General features: G+C 37.1%; 1 protein-coding gene across 6 annotated transcripts in view; it reads right to left on the reverse strand.

The window, feature by feature from the left end:
• Positions 1–15661, reverse strand: part of Tnik (TRAF2 and NCK interacting kinase) — a 367212-nt gene that overhangs the window by 117370 nt on the left and 234181 nt on the right. For all 6 annotated transcript variants that reach the window (XM_010632395.3, XM_010632394.3, XM_010632393.3 and 3 more), the window contains 3 exons: positions 4768–4878; positions 2694–2784; positions 525–655 (listed from right to left, as the gene is read on the reverse strand). In XM_010632395.3, coding sequence (XP_010630697.1) covers positions 525–655; positions 2694–2784; positions 4768–4878 — 333 coding nt within the window. The remainder of the gene's footprint in view (positions 1–524; positions 656–2693; positions 2785–4767; positions 4879–15661) is intronic.

The raw sequence follows: 15661 nt of genomic DNA on the forward strand, positions 1-15661 counted from the left end.
ACACTTTAATAAAAAAAAAAAAAAAACAGCAGTGTAACTATTTGAGGAGATAAATATGTTTAACCTCATTTAAACATTATACAACATATGTATGTATTGAAATATTACTCAGCATCCTATTCATATATATGATTTCTACATTTTTACATATCAGTTAAAAAGAAATTAAAAACAAAGAACTAGTAAGTGAACAAGGAAAACATAACATATATACACTGAGCCAAAAGTCTAAGCTATAACCCAAAAGCTAGTCTATTTTCAAGGATAAAAAAGCATGAACAAATACAAAGGAATACAGAAAATGATTTAAACTTCTGGTTTTTCAAATAATCAATCAGATATAATTGGTGACTTCATTAAAGACTCCCACTAGAATGTCTGATCATTTAAAATTCTGATCATGTTTTTCAGGTCTCCCTTTGGGTAGATAAATCACAAACCCAAAAGTACCTAAGAATTCTCCCACTACAAGACTCAGGATGAGAGACCAGACATACTTTTAAAATTCAATAAAGAAGTCACACCTTGAAATCATATGTGGCATCTGGGTTTTCATCACAGGCAATGACTTCCGGTGCCATCCAGTAGGGCGTCCCAATGAAAGTGTTCCTCCTGCCCACCGTGCGGTCAAGTTGGGCACTGACTCCAAAGTCCACTGACAAAGAGAACATGGTTGACTCAAGCGTACAATGGATGACTAAAACAAAGTGAGCTTTTAAATGTTAAATTATACACAACATAAAATTTATTTATTTTTTTCACAGCATAAAATTTATCATTTTAACCATGTTTCAACATACCAGTCTGTGGTATTAAGTAGGTTGACACTATGTGACCATCATCACTATCCATCCCCAGAAATTCTTCATCTTCACCAATTCCACACTTACTAATCAATGACTACTCCTTCTCCCTTCCCCCAACTCCTGGCAATATCATCCTACTTTCTTTATCTATAAATCTGACTACTCAAGTAAGTGAGATCATTCAGTATTTGTCTTTTGGTTTGGCTTATTTCATTTAGTACAATGTCCCCAAAGTTCACTGATATGGTAGCATCCATCAGAATTTCTTCCTCCTCCTCCTTCTCCTTCCCCGCCACTTCCTCTCGTTCCCCTCCGTCCTCCCCCTCCTTCTTGGAGTGGTACTAGGAATTGACCACAGGGCTTTTGTATTAAACTACAAGGTCTGTCTCATTTTGAAAAATTTTATTTTAAAATGGATTCTCTCTAGGTTTGAATTTGCAATTCTCCTGCCTCAGCCTTTCAGTATGCTGGATTTGCAGGATGGCAATACCTTCTGGCTTCCTTCCTTTTTGATGTTGAATAATCTTTCACTGAATACACATATCTCATTTTGTTGATCAGTTGACCTGTTGGGAATTTGGATTGCATCTACCTTTTCAATAATGTGAATATGTATTAATTTAATTGAATGTATACTTGAATGCACCAATGAGAAAGGCACAAAGTGTTATAATTGGTTACACCAAGACTCCATGAGAACCAATGAAAGGTTTTCAATAAAAGGCAAGCTCGTTTGCCAGAATGATAATACAAAAAAAAAGCGAGTAAGAGCTGAGGGTAGGAGTCATTCTGTGGAAGTCCCATTTCTACCACTTGGTAATGTTGCGATCTAGGGTTAGCAGATAAACAACCTTTTTCAGCTTGAGTTTGCTAATCCATCAAATGAAGATGCTAACATCTACATAGAGTTGTACTTATGTTTACACGAGATAGTTTAAGTGTCTTGAAAGGGAAATGGCAAATACAATACATTCTCAATAATAACTGTTAGTGTGATGAATCTTAGTCTACATAACTGCTTAGGCTACATAACATATTTTTTTAAAGAAAACATTCATGAAATGAAAGTTTGGCTCCAAGTGCTAACAAAAATAGGAAATTATTTTAACAAAAAAGAAAGCAGATGTTTCAGTATCTTTCAAAACAAATAATCACAGGAACAGTGGTCCTTTTCTGGATAACAATTTGTGCATGTCACAGTGTATTTGTCAGCTCATGCTCAAGCAAGCAAATATATGGAGGCATTTTCTGTTTTACCTGGGCAATCCTACTTTTGTGGTATGGGCATGAAAGGATATGCCAAAGAAAAGGATTCCCCACTGCTTACTCTGGCATGGGCATGAAAGGATATGCCAAAGAAAAGGATTCCCCACTGCTTACTCTGGCAGACAGAAGTGGGACAGAATCACTATTGACCTAGACTATTGAGCATCCATTTTGTTCAATTACCTTAGGTAATAAAATCAAGGTAAATATACGTTAAATATATGGGAATATAAGAGGAATCGATTATCCTAAATAAGTCTAACTATGGATATTTTCATTGAAAAAATGTAGGTCACCAGTGTTCTGTCATAGGAGCAAAAATATAAACCAACAGATGCAGGAGATAATTTCAAGGTCTCTCGTTCTAATATTTACTAAACATTTTTCAACTACACATTGATTAAGCAGGTTGCTTTGTTCATCACCATGCAGGATCCATTCCTCAACATGCTTTTAGAAAAATGTAAATGGACAAAAACATTTTCCTTTCCATTTTTATGTCAACGCCCTCTGAACCCAGTGACAAATGTATTCTAATTTGAAAAAGAAAGACAAAAAAGAGGTATTGCAAAAACCCTGTCCATTCCAGCAGTTCCTAGGCTTTCTAGATTCTGTTCTTACCTAGTTTAACTTCTGCATTTTCAGTCAACAAGACATTTTGCCCCTTAATATCCCGATGAATCACTTTGTGCTGGTGCAGGTGACTCAGCCCCTGGAGTGATGGAGAAGAGAAAGAGTTAACAAGAACATAAAACAAGAAACAAATAATCTATTTTGAATGCTAATTATCTCTCAAAATTAAATTCACCTAGAGATTACTCTCAGAATTATATTCATGTCCTTCATATGCTCATAGTACTATTTGAAACCAAAGGAGAATGTCAGTGTAAACTAAAATATACATGCAGTCCTTGTCATGCATGGTGCTGTGTTAAATAAAAGTCTTGCATACCAGATCTGATACCAGGCACCACCAAACCACATGCAATACAGCTTGCTTCCCACATGCATAATTTGCAGTTCACACAGTACTGTGAGAAGTGAGGACTGCTAGTTTACAGCAGACACATCAGCTGTCTCTGCGTAGAAAACTAATCTGATTTAGCCAGGCCCTAACATTAAGGCATGTTTTTTGCCTACCCAAGCTACTGAAGTATTAGTCTATGTTTTCTGGTAAGAACTTTAATTTTTATGTAGTTCACATTTATATTTATTGGAATGAATTTTTATATGGTATGAAGCAGATACCAATGTCTTTATGTTCACGCCTTTATTAGTGGATTGGCCAAGGTCTGTTTACTGATAAGTGCATCCTTTTCCCATCCAGAGCAGCACTGACCTTGCCATATACCTGGTGTCCATTTGACATGGGTCTGTTCAAGGCCCCCAGCTTCTGTACCCTTGGCTGCTGTCTCAATTTATGTGAAGACTATTCTGTCTCAATTGTTTAGCAGTTATATAATAAATGCTGCTAACTGTGAGCTTAAATACTCTACTTTTGCTCTTTTAAGATTGCTGTGGTTATTCTAGGCCTTTTATATTTTCAACTGAATTTCTAAAATTCAAGTTATCCCTGTCCACAAATACAGCTACCAGGGATTTTGATTAGGAGCTCGAAGAAACTATACATCAAACTTAGAGAAATGACATATTACAATATTGTGTAAACCATCTCAGGAAATGGCCTTCTTTTTATTATAACCTTCTTTAATTTCTCTTAGAAGTATTTTGTAGTTTTTAGGACAAAGTCATTCACTCATGTCTAAATTTATTCCTAAATATGTGACTTTTTGTGCTACCGTCAACTGCCATCTTTTTAAAATTTCATGTTCAATTTGTCTTTTGCTTAATCTGGTTTACATTTAATGGTGAGACATTATCTTTCTGCATTCTCTTCTTTTTTCTTTAACTTTCTTTCTTCCATCCATGGCATAGAATTGATCTCTGAAAGTCCTATTGTCATCATGCAGAGCTAGCAAGAAAGCTTTGTAGACATAGTATAGCCTCCATATTATCAGCAAGAAAAAATTATACTAGTATGAATGAAATAAAATATGCCCAATTACCTTTTTCTCTCTGAACTAAACTCAGTAAATATGATACTATTATCTCAATTGTCTGATCATGAGATTTGTGGACAAAACTGGGCAAATGGGCAAATGTATCCAGCTAGTCCAATCGATTTAAGTAAGCCTAAGAGGCAGTTTTTTCAAAGATAAAATCAATTAAACTGTCTTGTATGTACAGAAATGGCAGACATGACACACTTCTTAAATACTTCACATGACGGGAAGACATTACAAGTTTAGTTATGAAGTTAAGATACCTTAAATGACCAGTCAAAATACCTTTTGAAATAACCCATTTTCTAAATTGGAGACTATCTTTTTGCCCTCAAATTAGACTTCTATTTGGGGACACCATTGATAATGAATGCTTTGCTAAGCGAAAATCAATCAGTGTCGACCTTCTAAATGATGTACACAAGGCCTGTCAAGAAAGGCTCTCACTTCCATCAGGAGAGACTTGCACACCAAATCACCACCACCATCATTGTTAGAATAACCCTTTAAAGAGATCTCTGCTGCACTTATGAATTGCACTCAGAGGTTAGAGCAAAGCACAACACTTTACCAAGACTTCTTGTGGTGCTTAAGGCTGTTGGGAGATAGGCAAGTCCCTACTCATCACTTACCCGTAAGATCTCTCTGCAGATGTATGCAATCCACTCTTCTTTCAATGTGTTGCCTTTTGTGTTCTTGATCAGGTCAGTGACAGAGCCAGCGCCACAAAACTCCATCACCAACTGGCAAGGAAATGAACAAGCCATTACTATAGTTACATTTTACAGTATCCACCAGGCTGGATTAAGAAAATGTTAAGTCATTCTAGTTGGTTGTTTTGAAATGATATTCTTGCAAAGAAATGCTGATCATAAAACAACATGTAAAACAAAACTTTTGTCCTTCTTGCCAAAATGACAGAAAGCAGAGAGTTTTATTAAAAATATTTTCAAAAGGGCCAGAGATTTAGCTCAGCGGTGCTGCAGCCTGTCTTGCAAGAGCAAGGTCCTGAGTTCAATCCTGGTACCATAAATAAATAAATAATAAATAAAATTAGATTAGAAAATTTTTTTTCAACTTGTAAATTGCAGTTGGAAATTGGGGAAAATACCCTTATTCTAAAATACTGTTTTAAAAAAGAGAGTGGTAGGTGGCTCAAACAAAGTTGAGAAGTTGAATGTTTCTACCCAACAGTTTAACTCACGTTTCCTACAAAATAGGACCATTCCCGGGGCAGAAGAACTGTGGTTCTCTGCATAGTTCCAAGTTAGGACAATAGAAGTGCACACTGTTTATGTTATTGATTTGTAAGTGCCACTGTAAGCTGTCAGAGTAGGACTGTTTTTAATTAACTTTAGCAAATGTTCCCAGAAGGTTGGACACACCAAATAAATTCAATAAACAATAAACTCTAATTTAGCACCTTTCATCCAAAAAGCTCCAAGCACTCTATAAATATAAAGTCATTATAGTACTCAACAACTTGATAAAATAGGCAGAAAACAAATATTGCTCTTACTTAACAGGGAAGGTTAGAAGAAGAAAACCAATCTATATGCTTTCACATCCATTTTTCTAGGCTTAGAAATGCACAACCATTTTCATCCTTTCTCTTTCTTCAAATAGAGTCCTTAACAAATGCCACCTTATTAGGTACTTAATACGTTGTTTATAATTATACAAAAAGAACCCAGAGTGGTTAGTAATCAATCTCTGCCTTAACAGTCAAGACAAAACTGAAACAGAGGCATAATTAAATCACACTGTTGGTTCCAGCTTTATGCAAATGTACCTTTCTGATATCAGCACTATGTCACTAGGTACTAAAAGAGAGCCACCAGGGTGCAAAATCTTCAGATACAAATTGTGCTTTCATTTTCTCTGCATGCTTAATAGAAACTCAACGAAAACACATGAAATTAGTTTTATGGATGAGTTTCTAATGCCTGTCCTGACTTGACTTAGGATTCCACAAAAGCCAGATTTCTTATAAGATCCTCCCATCTTCTCCAAAGAGCCAGGGGAGAAAGTAAAGGCTTAAAACTTGTGTAGAGAAATTTGGGCAAGTGCAACAATAGACTACATTTCCACCAGATGTGATTGGAAAATTCCCATATGTATAAACTGTAGTCAAAACCTATAGCGACTGTTAAAATTTTAAAAATTATTACAGTAAAAGACACGTTGCCATTACTCCTCCCTCAAAATATTCGCTTCACATGGAACACACTTATCCTGTCATTCTTGTCACTTTTGGAAGCAGTACTGGAAGACCTTTTTGTGAGTGTCTGAGGGGGCAATCGAAAACACAGTAATGCTCCTGCCCAGTTCCATCTAATGGAAGTAAAAATTTACAAAAACATTACAGTGTATCCTCATCTACCTTACTCAGTGTATCTGGCACTGCAGGACTTCTGATTGTTTCCAAAGTCAAAAATGACCACGAAAGATACATGTTCTGAATTTATTTAGGACATTGAGGCAGCCACAACAGTGCAACTGAAGACACTCATGAAAGTTGATATCTAGAACTGCTACAGAAAGGGGCAAGAATGATGGCATGAATGTGTTTAAAGAGAGGGGAGTCTTTTAAGGAAGATATGTCTTTTACTGTAATAATTTCTTTTAAATAGTCACCATATATTTTGATCATCGTAACAGCCAGGAAGTTGTCAAAGACTGCAAAACCATGTCCAAAACTCAGAGGTCCCTTTGATAAGAATTTCTGTGGTCAGCTAGGATAGCTTGAGAACTGACAAGAATAATGGCAAAGTCTACACAATGAATATGCTTAATTAAGCACACGCACATTAATAATATCCCTTCTCAAGAACAAAAATGAAACTATTATTGGAAAATAACCTGTTATTTGAAAGCTGGTAAAAATAGAGAACAAATGAAGGGTTTGTTCAGGGCAAAAAATGAAGCCTAAAAGATTTTTATTTAAAAGATAAAATCAATTAAACTATATTGTATGTACAGAAATGACTAAAGTGATATAGTCCTTATATACTTCACATGGTGAAAAGACATTACAATATTAGTTATAATACAAATAGATACTTAAATGACCAAGTGTGTATGGAAATAACCTATTTCTATGTGGGAGACTATCTTTGTGATACAAAATAAATATGGAAAGCTTTTATTCACAGAAGTAGGTGTTCCACGTAATCAGCGAAGAACACATAATATAGTTAGGATGTCACTATTTGTACTTGTTAATAAACTAACAGACTTAGGTAGTGATCTTCAATGGTTGATAATGTAAAAAACTAAGAAATAAATACTATTTGACTCTCGGTAAAAGACTGATGACATTCAAGAGGCTGTCTTGCCAAAAACCTGAATCTGTTTAAACCTATAACTCCAGCCACCCACCAACTTAGAGAAACCAGAGGGCCAAGGGACAGTTTGCCTCGCGGGGATGCAATATGCAAAATCGAGGCCAGGAAATTTGTCTAGACAAATAAATAAGTTTCTTCAACAAGTAAGTTATAAGGGATAAGAAAGGAGAATGTAAGTAAACCTAAGGCCGGGAATTTAGCTCAGTGGTTCTGCTGCCTGCCTCACAGGTGCAAGACCCTGAGTTCAATTCCTGCTACACCCCCCACCAAAAAAGAAAGAAATATAAGTAAATCTATATAGATCTAAAAACAGTTTAAAAATATACCAACAAATTGCAATAGATGCCCTTCATTTTAAAAAGAGCTAGCTACTAAAATTTTTGAAAGAATTCCCACTTTGAACACAGACTTAAATTTTGTTGTTGTTATTGTTGTTGTTGGTACGGTGGGTGGAGGGATTGAACTCAGGTCCTTGAGCTTGCGAGGCAGGCAGCGGAACCACTGAGCTCAATCCCCGGCCTCAGACTTAAATATTTGATGATGATAGAGAAATACGACATTTAAAAAAGTGATACAGTAGTTCCTTGGTTAAGTGAAAAAAGTTATTATCTTTTAAAGAAATATGCTGATAATTGATGAATAAAACTATATGATGGTGTGTTCTAGAAATGATTCTGGGACAACTGGATAGTCACATGCAAAAAACCTGTGAGGTCAAACTATTACTTCACACCTTAAACAAAAAAATTAACTCAAAATGGATTAAAACTCTAAATATAAAAGTGAAAACTATAAACTCTTAGAAGGAAACAGGGGTAAATCTTTGTGGCCTGAATTTTAGCAATGTTTTCTTAACTATAGCAACAAAAACACTAGTGACATAAGAAAAACAAACTGGATTTCCTTAAATTAGATCTTTTGTGCTTTATTCTATTGATAAAGGGAAAAGACAACCCATAGAATATTTAAAAATTTATAAATCTTATATGATAAAGGTCTAGTATTCAGAGCATATAAAGACTTTTTATAACTCAACAATAAAAAGGCAAGTAATTTGCATTAAAAATAGGCAGGCTTGAGTAGACACGTCTCTAGAAATGACAAACAAATGACTTAACAGCACATGAAAAGATGTTCAACATGTTTAGTCATTAGGAAATCACAAATCAAAACCACAATGAGATGCCACTTTACAACGACAAGACGACTATCCTTTTGAAAATGCAGAGAAGTTGGAACTCTCAATGGCAACGTAAAGTGACGTAGTCAGGGTGGCAATTAGCTTGTGAGTTCCTCAGTAAGTTCCACATAGGATCAATGTAGGACCCAATAATTTAGCTTCTAGTTTGATACTCAAATAACCAAAAACAGATGTTCAAATGAAAATCTGTATGTGAATGTTCAAAGCAACACTATTCATAAAAGACAAAGGTGGAAATACGCCAACTATCAACAGTGATATATCTGCACGATGAAATAGTGTTCAGCCATGGAAAAGAATGAAGTATGGTGTAGCATGAATGAGTCATGGAATCAAGTGAAAGAAGACAGATAAAATAGGCAATATATGATTTTATTTATATGAAATGTCCAAAATAGGCAAATCCACGGAAACAGCCCGATCATCTGGAGACTGGATAAAAAAAAATATATTTTTAATAGAATGGAGCACTACTCAGCCATAAAGAATGAGAAATTAGAGGCATTTATAGCTAAATGGATGCACATTGAGGTGATACTCATGTGAAATACACAGGACACACATGTGAATACCAAATAATTTCTCTGGAGGAAGAAACTGAAAGTGTAAATAAGGGTCAAAATGTATAATAGATAATGTGAAATAGGATGAAAAGGTCCAAAGGGGAAGGGGAAGTGGGAGGGGTGGGGAAAGGAAACAAGGGAAAGGAATTAATATGAGAAAATGAAAAAATAGAAACAAAGTCTTTGTAAATAGGGAGGAGTGGAGGGGTTGAAGGGAGGGCAGGGGAATGGGGAAAAAATAAGAATCAAGATATATTATGTAAAGGTACAAATCTCCAATGATGAATGTCATTATACTGTATACCTAAAATGTACCAATAAAATTAATTTTAAGAATAGGCAAATCCAGAGATAGAAAGCAGATTGGTGGCTTCCAGGGACTAGGGGAAGGGGAATAAGGAGTGATTGCTCAATGGGTAGAGAGTTTCTTTTGAGGGTGATAAAAAAATGCTGGAACTACATAGTGATGATGGTTGTACAACATTTTGAGTATACTAACTGCTACAGAATTATACACTTTAAAGTGGCTAAAATTTAGGTAAATGCAATATTGTAGGTATTTTGCTAGAACTTTAAAATGTTACAAGTAAGATTTATTTCAAAATAGTACTAGAAGGAGGGAATAGATGGGCGTGTGGATGGAAAGCTTAGTTATGGCCTGCAACCCTATCCATGGCATATACTCATAAAGTACCTAGAGAAGGGTCAAAAGCTCGAGGCTCTCTTAATTACCGGCATTGTGACATTGAGCTTGTTCTTGCCCAGGCACAGTAGCATCTCCCCCACCACTGATTGTTGAAGGCTCCTGGGACTAGTTTTGAGCACTCGAGTGTTTTTTATACTGCTCTTTCTACTTTTGTGTGTTTTGAGGGGTCTTCTACAATGTGAGTTAAAGAAAATTCCATTATGTAGCAAACCATGGCTCGACATCAGTAGGAGGAATATTTTTCAAGTGAGCAAAACACGTTTGTGCCCTTTCTCCAAATCCCATTTTGAAAGACACAGCACCCGGGCCTCCTAGGAATGCATCCATTGCTCTGTTACCAGCTGGAGGACTGTCCCGCCACTGAGCTCTATTCGGCCACGTAATTATGCTTCCCAGGAAAGCAGTGGAAGCCTAGTGACTCCAGTCTTTCAAAATTAGATCGGACAAAACACTTTCAAATATTCAGTAGGAAACAATCCTACTCTAGCCAGGCACTAATGTCAGTGATTTCTATAATTTGCTTCCCCATTCAGCTCCAGCTGAAGGCTGCTAAATTCTTTTCATCTCACCATGGAACAAAATGATTGTTAAATTATGTAATGGTATTTTTCTTAAGAGAGGAAAGGAAAGAAAGAAACTGGCACTTGCTAGCAATGGGTTCCTGCAGCCTCACAATGGCACTGATAACCATTGCCACCACGCAGCAGGGACTCTCCTTCCCCATAAGTAACCTCATCACATTAATAAACAGAGACAGGGCGCAACATGCCAAGCCCAGAGGCAATAAGTCAATAACATCACATCTCACAAGGGAGAAATAATGGATCACTAATATTCTCCCTGAAAGAAAGTTCTGAAAGGCTCTATACTGGGGCAATAATGCTTACTAGCATTTACTGAGAATTTACTACGTGCCAGGCGCAGGGCTACATAATTTAAAATTTAGTGATTTACAAAAACCATTGTTTTCTTACTGTTGCCTCAATTCCTTTGGAAGAGAGGCTTAGCTGTGACCTGTCACCCTATCCATAGTACATACTCATAAAGCACCTAGAGAAGGGTTAAAAGCATGCTGCTCTCTTCATTCCTGGCATTGTGACATTGAGCATATTCTACCCCAGGCACAGCAACATCTCCTCCCCACCACCACTGCTATGAGAAAAAACAAAATAAGTCATCACCTGACTAGGTCTGATATGAATATGAAGTGTGTCTATGGCTGCAGAGCTCCCAGCAGCCCGAAATCTCAAAATATTTCGTTACTTTTCCGATCTTTTGTCTTGTTGCACTTATCAAAAATTAATAAGGAAGAGCTTTTGGCTTGGAAGATAGCGTCAATAATCAATAACCCCTCAATGTCTATTTCACCAGGAGTGTGAAGAGATAGGGTTAAGGTTTGTTTGTTTGTTTGCTTTTGGTACCAGGAACTGAACTCAGGGCCTCATGCCTGCCAGGCAGTCACTGTGCTGCTGAGCTACATTCCCAGCTCCTGAAAGGTATTTATAAAGGTTCCTTGGCTGTGCCTTGAGAGAAACCTCTATTAATAGAGTTCGAAGGACATGCATCACTTTCTCAAGGTCACATCACACAGCAAGAAAGCACAGCGGTACGTTCCAGGATCTTTTATTTTTATTTCTAGGATCTTTTCAGTTGGAAAGTGGGGGTGATGGAAGTAAGAGAAGGGAATGCTCACTTAGTATCACCTAAGTAACTGGGTCAGAAACTGAAGTGAACACGTACATCACTTGGCAGGAAAGGAGGAAGGTTAAGTTAAAGTGGGGTGAGAAACACACTGGGAAGGTTGGAGGCTGGGTCTGGGCCCAGGAGGAAGTCCAAAAAGACCCGTCATCAGGGAAATGGAATGCTTGAATTACTTGGACATGGTTTGTTATTCCTCTGTAAATGAAAAAGGTTAACTTTTAGAAACAGAGATATAAAATATTTCATAGTTTGCACAGTCGATTACTGCAGATTTTTGTCTACCACCTTAAGTTTCTGACCAGAGGGATATTTCCTCCTGGAAGTCAGAGTGTTTAACATGTTCTACCATGTGTGCCAACACCACCCCCTCCCACCCAATAAATATTTAAGGGAAAAGGTCTTCAAACAGGGGACTTTCAGAAGCACCAAGTCAGCCCTTAGTTCCCACCTCTCAAGGCACAGTCAAGGCACCTTCGGAATGGAATCACCAGATACGATTGCATCCAACTCTCCTTGCCAACCTCAGTAACCTCTGAAGAATTTTTAAAAGGTTATTTCTCAGAAGCTAGCATGATTTCTGAGGTCCCTAAAGCATTCACTCACTTTTTAATTAATTGGCTTTAAGTTCCTAGAGCAAGAAACAAGGCCTTAAGATGGTATTTTAAAACTACAGGCGTAACCCAGAATATCCTGACAGGAACTTGTTCCTCCCAAATGTCACTTTTCATCACCCACAAGAATAAATGGCATTACCAGATCCATTCTTTCTAGTAGCAAAAGGAGGGACAGGAGGGAGGGGAGTGGATAGGTGAAGCTCTTTCTAAAATGAACCGAGCAGTTAAAGAGACTCTAAAGATAGGAAAGAAACTCCCAAGAATTCACAACTCTGCCAAGTATCAGCCTACTGACCTTGAAGCTCCAGAAACCTCAGTGAGGCACAAGATATTTTTATCATGTGTGGTTACAAATAACCACAGATCTCATTTGCATGATTTATGAAGGTCTAAACCAAACTCAAATTCAGTAACTTTGGTAGGAAAAGCTGCTTTGGTCAACAAAGATAGTTTACATCATGTAATATAAAATGTGTGTATGTACAGAAATGCAAAACACAAAAAAACTGGTCAGTATACACAACATATTTATCATTTCAAAAATGATTAAAATAAAGCTGTTGGAAATTTTAAACCTGAAAAGCAACCTCAACAGCTTTCTTCTTTTTTTCATATTTTAAATTTTAGTTTGTGAGCACATGTGTGTGGTAGCATGCTTGTGTATTGTATGTAACACATCTTAATTCCTTTTTTCGTACCGTTTCTCTTCCCTTCCCTTTTTTTTTTTTTTTTTGTACATGTTTGTAACATATAAAGTTTCCATTCCTTGTGTGGAGTTGGTACATGTACATAACACATCCTGATTCTCCCCCTTTTTTTCCTTTTACTTTTAAACTGGAGTGTATTTGGGGAAAAAAAAATTCTTTTGGCTTCTGGTTTTTATTTTTGGACTTTTAAAATTAATTTGATTGGCACATTTTAGGTATACAATATAATGACATTCATCACTGGAAATTTGTACCTTTGTGTAATCTATCTTGGTTATTTTTTTTCCCCATTCCTCTGCCTTCCCTTCAACCCCTCCACCCTTCCCTATTTACAAAGACTTTGTTTCCATTTTTTCACTTTCTCATGTTAATTACATTCCCTTCTTGCCTTTCTCCTGCCCCTCCCACTTCCCCTTTACTTTTTTCCCTTTTCCTAGAAATCGCTTGAACTACAAACTCTAAATTTTCCAAAGATAAAAAGATTGAGCTTCAAGGGAAGTATCCCAAACTTTGTCAGTAAGGCCTCTGGATAATGAGCAATTTTATACTTTGAGAATGACAAAGGTGCTTTAAATATACTGAACCAACTGGTATTTCTAGCAACAAGAGTCTGCCCAAAGAACTGGCCCACTGGACGTGCCCAACAGCTGCCTATGTCCAAGGGGACAGACAGCTCAGAATCAGCATGACAGCACTCACAGAAAAGCTAGAGAAGTGGGCTGTGTCTGGGATCAAATTTCACCACAGCCATGCAAGATCTTCTGCAGGATTTTCTTGGCAGGAGTAAATCTTTATATGTACATTTTGCCCATGACTTCAATCCTAGAAACCTTAAAGACCTAAAGAAAGGTCCAACCCTTCATCTCAAAGTGTTACTCCCAAACAGAAGAATTTGGAATGAGTACATAGAGGAACAAGTTTTCAGGCAGGTTAAAAGGAGGAAAAGAAGAAATACTAGCTTGAGTGGAATGGGGACTGAGCATTTGATAGTCAAGGATTTTAAGAGTGACAATATAAATAGGAACAATGGCTCAAAATTACTCTAAAAACGGAACAGGTTATGGTTGCACAGATCATTAACAAAATAACTCTGGGCATACACAAAGTCATCCTCTTGCTAAGTGAAAAGCAGTTTAAACATATTTCAAAAGAAATTATTTGGGATAAAAGAAGGAATTGGCTTCACATTTTTGGCAAAGTACCGCCCTTTCGTTCATAAAAATGGTTCCACTGAGGTTGAACTCTGGACTCAGTTGCAAGGTATTAAATTAGGCAAAGGCTTAGATCTGGGTTGGCATCTAGGTACCACTCATTCTGTCTCTACAGGTCCTACCATCAGGTGGCTCTGACACTGCAGACTATTTACAGTCACCTCTCATCATTTTAGGCACTCCTGCATTTACCAAATTCAACCTTAAAAATTTTCCACTCACAAGTAATGGACTCTAGATACATAATGCAGCCTCTGTCGGTGGACTTCCTTATTCCTAAAAGTCACAGTCACTGATTAAAGCAATAAATAAAAGTAAAACCTCATTTCTGATACAGAACTAAGAGAAACTTTAATTAACTCTTCAAACGCTCAGCTATCGTCAGCTGAATTTTTAATGGTGTTATCTGCAGCAAGTTACATTTAGATCTCGAAACAACCCAAAATGAAGTGAGCCTGATTTTTTACTAAACCAAGATAAATGGCAAGATAAATCCAAAACACAGCAAGTTGAGGTTTGGAGGTTGTGACTAACATCAACGCTGATTCCACAGCGGGTCTCTCACTGGTAGGCAGCTATGTGAGTGCATGTCTTCTCTCACCTCAGGGTCTTACTCTGAGTGATCCCACAGGGGCTGGATGAGTAGGGCAAATGCATGAAGCAAAGTATGTATGGAACACAGCAGCACTGATGGGGTCTCTGGGGAGAATTGGCCTGTGTCCTCTAACTACCTGATAGACTAGGTCAATATATTGCAGCTCTTTGCTATTTCAGGCCCACTATCTTTAGAATATTTGATTTTTCAAAACTTTTGAAGGAATCCAAGCTTTTATGTGAAACTGCTCAATTTTTCTAATGTTGCCATAATTAAAAAGCACTATCTTAATGTGAATCAAAGTAAACATATCCAGCCTCTGGGTTTCCAGTTTGCAAACCCAGACCTAGTCCAGTATTATCATTTTTCATAAGGTGGAAATCAAATGCCAGACACACTGTCTCTGCCAAGGATAGAATTCAGGTCTCTGGATTCTCAGGCCAGGCTGTAGCCAACTGCTGGAATGCTCTGAAATGCATACAATAGCATTTCTGAGCTCCTAGCTCTACCAGTCTATAGTGATGCAGTCTAACAAATGGTTTATGAAGCCATTACACTACAATAATCTGCTCTCTTATTTGACCAACTACATTTCAAAGCTAATTACAAATTTATTTCCTTTTACAAGATATTCTAGCCCTGTGATTGTTATGGTGGTATGAAAAGAGATGGCAATATATGTGTGATTCTGTGCCCTAATTTTAAAGAAATTAGTTCATTTAGTGAACAGTATATCTCTCTAGCAGCACATGAATGGGATAGAGCAGCCCAGAGAGCCTCTTAGCCCTGCGCTAGGCAGAATGAGATGATAATGTTGTGTGTCAGAGCTCAACTTGTTTCCCAGAGATCAGAATCTTTATTGAAAGAGCTCCGTTTTTTGA

This window comes from Fukomys damarensis, unplaced genomic scaffold (assembly GCF_012274545.1).
Source record: "Fukomys damarensis isolate Sample0158 unplaced genomic scaffold, DMR_v1.0_HiC HiC_scaffold_12, whole genome shotgun sequence".
Classification (NCBI taxonomy): domain Eukaryota; kingdom Metazoa; phylum Chordata; class Mammalia; order Rodentia; family Bathyergidae; genus Fukomys; species Fukomys damarensis.